The sequence below is a fragment of the Mauremys mutica genome, chromosome 6 (genome assembly GCF_020497125.1).
Source record: "Mauremys mutica isolate MM-2020 ecotype Southern chromosome 6, ASM2049712v1, whole genome shotgun sequence".
Taxonomy (NCBI): Eukaryota; Metazoa; Chordata; order Testudines; family Geoemydidae; genus Mauremys; species Mauremys mutica.
This window is the reverse complement of record NC_059077.1, coordinates 129,311,288-129,319,262: the sequence shown is the minus strand read 5'-3', so window position 1 is coordinate 129,319,262 and position 7,975 is coordinate 129,311,288. Positions and strand designations below refer to the sequence as shown.

The window sequence follows — 7,975 nt, the reverse complement described above, 5'->3', positions numbered from 1 at the left end:
AACAGCTGACTTTCTTTTTCTCCTGAGCACCCCAACTGAAAAGAAATCACTCCGAGTTCTCCATGGACTGTTATGTACATTCGTATTATCCCCGACCCAATGTATGGACAGTTGTGATGGGGTGTCCACCCCCAAAAGGCCTAAATGGGTAAATTAGACCAATTAACCTTGGGCTGCACCTGGAAGGAACCCAAGGAATGCCAGGGCCTAATTGCTGCTATGGTCCAGCTGGGGGAGGAGCTGGGTGGGTGGGATCTATGAAGAAAGGAAGTTGATAGGCTGCAGGAAGGAAACCTGCAGTCATACCCCCTGTGACCAGAGTCCCAGGGGAGCCAACCAAGGTCACTCAATTAGGGTGAACTGCAAAGAATGGGGCCAACAATCCCCAAAGCTTAGATTTACCAAACCAGCACAAAACAGCTTCTATAGTAACCCAGCCTCGGGCCTCCACCCAGACACCCACGTCAAATATGAGGAGGATTACTGAAAAACTTATTCCTCATATAAAAAAGTTATGTCAATCCCAAAGAATCTGACACATTACCTCCCTGATTAATGAATTTTTCAGATCTTACCCAAATACATACACACAGCAATTCTTAATAACTAAAATTTATTAAAAAAGAAAAAAGAGAGTATTAGTTAAAAGATCAATATACATAGACATGAGTACAGCCCTTGAGATTAGATTCATAGTAGAGATGCTGAGATTTGTAGTTGCAAAGAGTTCTTTTAGAATTGGCTCATAGGTTATAGGCCAATGTTCATATTCAGGGTCATTCCAGATTAGGACTGGAGATCTCAATCTTGCGCTACACGAAGCATCAAGCAGATCTGAGATAAAAAGGATCGGGACCCAAGGCATCTTTATACAGTTCGGAGTCCTTAGGTGAACATTAGGCAATCACAGATACTTTGAAGTAGACCTATTTCCTAAGCATCACCGGTAATTAGCTCCATGGATTTACATAAGGGAATTTATCTATTAAGCAGTTTATCACAAACTTTAAAGAGACATATAGACAATGACATTATTGAACCCAAGATTCATCTAAATGTTAATACTCCCTTTTGGTCTCTGAATCAATAGCTATAGTGACAGACAGGGACTGCCTGTTTACATGGCTAACATTTAACAAGATATAAGAACACACATACAATTAGCATCACCTCTAATTTCTAACAGTATAGGTTTGCATTTCAAAAGTTCTAGCCTATCTACCATGGAATGGCCCTAATTACCATTCACATACTTTTCTACCATCTCTCTAAAGATTGGCTTTGGGTTATTTAGCCTGCAAGCTGCTTAACCCTTTCTAGCTACGTGTCACACTTTGTATAAGATTCATTGCAATTATATAACAGTGGCAGCAACAATGATTTGCATGGTCATACTCTGATCAGATAACGCCACACACCCGTATACAAGGGACAAGAGCAGGAAGCTGTAAGGACAGGATAGGAAGCAATCCAGGGAAGGAGCTGTGAGGGCTGGGAGAGTAAAAGCCCAGAGCTGCTGGGTTGAGGGTCCTTGGATTGGAACCCAGTGTAGCGGATGGGCCCAGGTTCCCCTACCAACCACTGCTGGAATGACACACTAGGGAGAGCCCATTTTGGGACAGCTGGAAGCTGTCTAGAAGCAGACTTCTCCCTTCTGGGGTATCATCGAACTTTAATGTGACTTAGTCGGAGGTCTGAGCCATAAAGAGGAAAGCACTGCAGCTCCAGGCACATGAGAGGCCACAGCGAAGGAGTGAGTGGAACGATGGACTAAGAAATCACAGGGAGGGGCATCAGAGAAAGTGGAAGAGATAATTTCCCAGATGGGCCACAAGAAGGCGCTGCAGAGCAGTGAGCTGAGAAGATCCCTATCACAGCACTTATATTTTATGAACACTGTAGGAAAGACACAATGCAACTAAGTTATAGGAAGATTTTTCCTTTTAGGGGAACAAAATAGCAAAATATTCCTAAAAGGCAAAAAAGATGAGAATGATTTTTTTCTGTCAAGTTTTAATCATTGAGGCCAAGAATTTAGGGAGATTTGAATCGGCAAGAATATTCTGAGTAGTTAATGGTAAGAAAAGACGTGCGTATTGGAAGGGCTCCAGGGCTTCAGTCAAACTCTTAGGGAGTAGGATGATACTTTCATGGGGGACAGGTTATCCCACATGTGCCCACTGCAGGGTTTCTTGCATCTTGCAACTGGTGCTTGCCCCTCTTGGGACAAAATGATACCTGGGCTAGATGGACTATGAGTCTGATCCAGCCTGGCAATTCCCATGTACTTCAGGAGCAAAAGAGTTCTAAAATGAAAAATAAATGTCATAATCATTGACGCTATGAAAAACTCACTTGCATCCTGTTATTTTTTAATCCAAATTTTACATAACTTGGGCCTGGATTCCTCCATCTATAACAAGTGCGAACACCAGCTAAGCAAAACCAAACAACATTGGCAAAACTTCAAATTTCAATTGATTTGAGGCAACTTGTTGAAACATATATGGAGTGGGGGAGGGGAGGGAAGATTGTGTGGTTCACGACAAAGCTAATCAAGAGGTTTTGTCCAAGATGAAATCAAATGATTCAGTTCACTATCCTCTACAATCCTGTCACAACAAATCCATTCTCATTGAAGCTAATTTACAGATTTAAAAATATTCAATGTTACCCATCTGCTAATGAAGCAAATAAACCTGCAGAGAAAATGTTCGTGTTTAAAATTTGTTCAGATTATACGAAGAGAACGCCATCAGGTTTGATGTGCATTCTGTGTTGGCAAGAATACATCTGAATGGAGGCATGCTTCAAAGAAGTCATTGGGCTTAATGCAAGGGTAACTGGGTGATATCCTGTATATTACAGACTGTCAGGCTAGATGATCTAATGGTCCCTTATAAATCTATGAATTAGCTGGCATGGCCTCACAGTAATTCACTCTGCTTGAGCCGTTCCAGATTCTGATTTTTGTATTTCAGTCTCTTATGCTTAGTTTCCAGAAGGAAAGTAACAATCCCATATCTCCATCTCAGAAGCGCAAACTAATCAAGAGTGAGATGTGCCCTGATGCACCACCTAAATCCAAAACCCAGGTTAATTCAAATAAGTACTTCCTTCCTTTCCTCCCAGGACAGCTACCTTGGATTATTCTGCTAAATCCCACTTCCACTTTTCAGAAGATCCGCCTGCTTGAGTGAGTATAGTTTGGGAAGAGAAAGGTGAAAAGGCATCAAAAGATCAACCTTAAGAGCAGTGATACTCAGAGCTCAGTGGTTCAGGAGCCAAATTAGTGATCAACATTCCCCAGAAGAGCCAGTCCTGTGAATTCATTGTTTCATTTATTACAGTGCTATATATTCACATTTAAACAGTATGACGGGGAAATAAAATTCTCACAGCAAAATGACTGACCAAGTATTATTACTTTATCAACTACAATTGGTTAATACCATAGTAAAAGCATCCTGATGATTAATAGCTTAGATTGGTTAATAATTAAATCACTCAGTGTTTTAATATCATGTGCTGCGAAGAGCTGCAGGAGACACATTAAAGAGCCACTTGCAGCTCACGAGCCTCAGTCCGAGTATCTGCCCTAGAGCATTGTGGCCTGTTGACCAGAGCACCATGCAAGCTAACAAACACCCAACTTGTAATGATGCTTGTTACAATGGGCGTGGCCAGCAATAACGTGACACAAAAACTAATGAGTTTGCAGAGAACCAGGATTTTATTAATGCTTTTCCTCTCTCTGGACCAGGGACTTTCCCTAGACACAACAGACCTTAGCTGAACCTCCTGAAGTTCATTATTCTGACATGCCCTCCCTCAGCCACTTTCAGTTAGCCTGATGCACACAAGTGGCAGAGAGAATAGCTCTTTCTCACCAGAAAGTGAAATGGCATCAGCCCACAAGTGTTCAGTAAAAGTATTTCTGTGGCTGGGCCAACAGAGTTCAGTTTGTATTTAAATTTCCCAAATGACCACGTAGTATTCCTACCGGTTGTGGGATCCAGACGTTCAATTTTCCATGCCCAGGCTGAATGACATGCTCCTGTGGCTCTGGCTTTCCTTAGATAAGGTTGCATGAATGAGACAGTGAGTGAGGGAGCTTAAATGTATTGGGCCAGGTGACCATCTCCCTTCACACTGGTGTACATGTAACTCACTAGGATTTACAATGGTGCAAGACCAGTGAGAGCAGCGCATGGAGGGGATGCGGATTGTAATTGTTAGCACAAAAAGAACAAAATCAAAGCAGTCAATTGGCAGTAAGTTGACATAAAGGCACAAATGCTTACACAGATCTCCTGAGAAGGCAGAAAGGGAACCAGTCCTTGAGAACACAGCATGAGCGAACAGAAGACCAGCACAAAACACAAGTTCTCAGAGGACTGACTGCTCTCCAGAAAACCACTGAATTGCCCCCAAGTTAAGAAAGATGGACCTTGAATGTTCTGTGTGTACTTAGTTTCCTAAGTACAATGCAGGCACTTGAACCAGTAGAACTCAGAGACACACTGCTCCCCAGTGCAAATACAGAACTCAGAGCAGAAGCTCAAGGGGTCAGATTTTTCTCTCATTTCCAGCAGTATGAATCAGGGGTCATGCCACTGAAGTCAATGGAGTTCACTATTGTAACTTACTGGGAGCTTTATACCAGTGTAATACAAGACTAGAATTTGTCCCACAGTCTCTCACTACATTAGCAATGTAACTGCTGTTAGTATTAAACAATTACTTTTACAAATTCAGGTTAGCTCTGGGATGGAATAGATCAGAGTTTACAGAATGTTGTAAATCAATAATATATATAAATAAAATGATGAGAGGTTTCCAAAAAGCATCTAGAAAGACAGTAACAGAAACCCTTAGACATGTTGTTTTGTTTTCTGTAGTTCAAGGGAATATGTATTTCAGCCCGCAAATTATTTTGACCTTGGTGGTATAAATGCCTAAAGAGAAGGATACATATAATGTGATTTGATTATCAGAGTTTTGGTGCTATTTAGCACCCAGGCAATCAGCCCAATTCTGCTCCCGATGAATCAAAAGAACTTCTGGCATTCTAGGAGGAGCAGGATCAGCCCCAAAAGTGAACGCTTGCCACGTATTTCCATGCATTGAAATGTCTGTGGTTGCTGAGGAAAAGATTCCAGATGGGTTGTCAGTCCCGAACACAAAGTCCTTTCTAGATTCTCAGCAGCAATACAAGAGTAAAAACACCAGCCACAGTTTGCTGAAATCGTACTAGCCCAGGGGAAAGTGCAAAATCAATTAAGCATCAGAGAGACCCTCAGCTGTGGAAAGGGACAAATACCACAGTAATGGGGGCCATTACAAGTACTTACAATAGAACTATACACACACACACACTTTTTAAAAGTCTTTATTCATTTTCATTGCCTTAAAAAACCCAAACAACCCCCAAACCCATCAGTGCAACGATCCTCCGCCTCCCCCATCAGTAAGCAGTAATTTAAAATCAGGAAATACTGAGGGCTGGAGGCGATGGGTTAGCATTTTGCTATTTATTTCCGTCTGTCAAACTCTGAAAAAGTCCTCTGCATAAATTAAACAATGAAAAAAAATGTTATTTTCAATTCTATGTCATCATTACAGTTAACAGAATTCATAATAATGCATCTAAAATGTGGTGTCCACAACAGATCAGGTATACATTGGGGGGGGGCGAGGGAGAAAGAAATATAGGACATTCTAGGTTTGTTAAAAGGATAATGGTCCCATATTTTTATTAACAGGTTAGCAAAACAAAATCCAATGGATTACAATATTTACATGTTATTTGAAAAATAAAGTAGTGATAAAAGCATGTCACAATCATTTATTTCATTTTTTTTTCTTTTTTGTTTTTGGTAACCATTACAAACACCCAATCCAGGTATGGAACTGTTTAAATACATTTGAAATGAGGCCAATTAAAAAACAAATACAGACACAAAATGTGTATTTATACTTGTCCCTCTGCTGTGTTTTCCACATGATGCTCCCTCCCACCTCCAAAGAAACCCCCAGAAGATGAATCCTTAAAAGCAAAACCACCATGCTTTTCAAGTAGCACTTATTCCACAAATGCAACATTTTTGCCATCAATTTTATGTGAAGCTCTGTGGGATGCCGTCTTCTAACCAGCTTCCTGTCGTCTTTTCCCCTCCCTCCCAGTACATCCCACCAAAAACAAAAAAACAAACCAAGAGACACATGCATTTCTAAAACTAGGTTTCAGTCAAGTACTTTCTACTTTTTGGAAAGAAACTCTTTTTTGTTCACGGTCAGAACATACCATGGGCCTGGATTCTGCACTCCTTACTCAGGCTAAACTCCCATAGACTTCAGTGGGCGTTTCACCAACAGGGAAAAAAAGAGTGCAGGATCCTTCCCCAGGGGTGTAGATTCCTATTTATTCTATGCTGCTCCCCTCATGCTAAGGAGGAGGGAAAAATAGCAACTCCCGTCTTGACTCGAGTTAGATTCAAGCTCCATGTAGTATGTAACTATTTCACCTCCCCTTGCAAAAACATGTGTTATCAGAGACCCCCTCCCACCTCCCCACCACACAAAAACAAAAAACCACACACCACAAACAAAAAGGCAGCCAATCTTAATGAAAAGTTACTGGCATGAGACTGATCAATGTTAATTTGACAAGCAACAGAATGGTTATGAGGACCTAAGTGGCTGGTCCGCAAGCTGCATAGCTGTGCCGTAAGTTTGGTTCTTTAGTTTCAATTGTTAAAAAAAGTTAAACTTCTTTGTTATTTCCATATGTTTAAAAAAAAATTTGTTCGCAAGAACAAGTCTCCTTTCCCCCTTTCCCCCTCCATTGAAAAAGAAATCATTTTACATGAGATACTGAATTGTGCTGTATTTGTAACACCTCAGGCAGATAGAAAACAAACATGTGGCAAACAAAACCGCACAATCAGTCACATGAATCTATCAAACCCTAAAATTATAGTTGAATACTAACAAACAGCTTACCTGGAATAAAGGATGACAATTCACAAACAGTTATCTAGGAATTAAAGTCTCTCTCTCTTTTTTTTTTGTATTTTTTTTTTACTAAAATAATTAAAAAATCACAGTATTTTAAGAAATAAAACCCACACTGGGATTTTAAGCACAATTTGTTTTCCTTTCTTTAAAACTTCTTTTTTTTCTTCCTCCATTCACCATCTCAGCCAACAGTCTCTACATTTAACCACAACGACAACAGGTAGTACTGACAAATGCAGAGATTTCCCTTGGTTAATTTTGAGGTACTAAGAAACAGGTGACTGTTTTATGCAAAGCAGTTTTTTTTTTTAATCCTTTCTTTTCTTTTCTAAAGCAGTTGCATTCAGTCTGGAAAAGTGTAATGTATTAAAACTAGAAAAACGCACTGAAATTTGTGCGTCAAAAAGTTGTCCCCCCTTCTTCCACGCTCACGATGCTTCCGTTCTCAACCAATCCAAGTCTCCATTGCAAAGCACATTGTGTAATGTAGGAACCCGGGAAGTTGCTTCGTTAGTCCAAGATGAATGTAACTTCCCATTGTCAAAATCCAGAAGAAAAGATGCAGTGATGTAATGGAGCCACTTATTCCATCATTTAAATAACTTTAATATACACACACTCACACAGGTACCAGTGCTTTGAAAATAGATCATTCAGTCCTAAAAGCAGCTTTGTTTCTTCCGTCAGCCCACCCCCCCCACCCCTTTCATCACTGTTCAAGTAGGTTAATTAAAATCACACCAAATGCTTATTCGTTTTTGGCCTCTGTGTTCTCTTGGAGAGATTTATCGGCAGCCACACCAAGGACTGCAGTTTCATTCTTGTGGGAAAAGTCCACCATTTCCTCACTGCTTTCCTTTTCTTCTGCTGAGGGTACCTTAACATTTTCCTCCATGTTCTCCTTCGGCTGCTCATCCTCACTGATCCCTCGCTTCCTTTCATTCAGGGCCCTGGA

General features: G+C 40.6%; 1 protein-coding gene across 4 annotated transcripts in view; it reads right to left on the bottom strand.

Annotated features, from left to right (window-relative positions):
* Positions 1-5,517: 5,517 nt before the first annotated feature.
* Positions 5,518-7,975, bottom strand: part of ZNF462 (zinc finger protein 462) — a 61,306-nt gene continuing 58,848 nt past the window's right edge. For all 4 annotated transcript variants that reach the window (XM_045021151.1, XM_045021154.1, XM_045021152.1 and 1 more), the window contains one exon: positions 5,518-7,970. In XM_045021151.1, the coding sequence (XP_044877086.1) occupies positions 7,769-7,970 (202 nt within the window). In that variant the 3' untranslated portion in view covers positions 5,518-7,768. The remainder of the gene's footprint in view (positions 7,971-7,975) is intronic.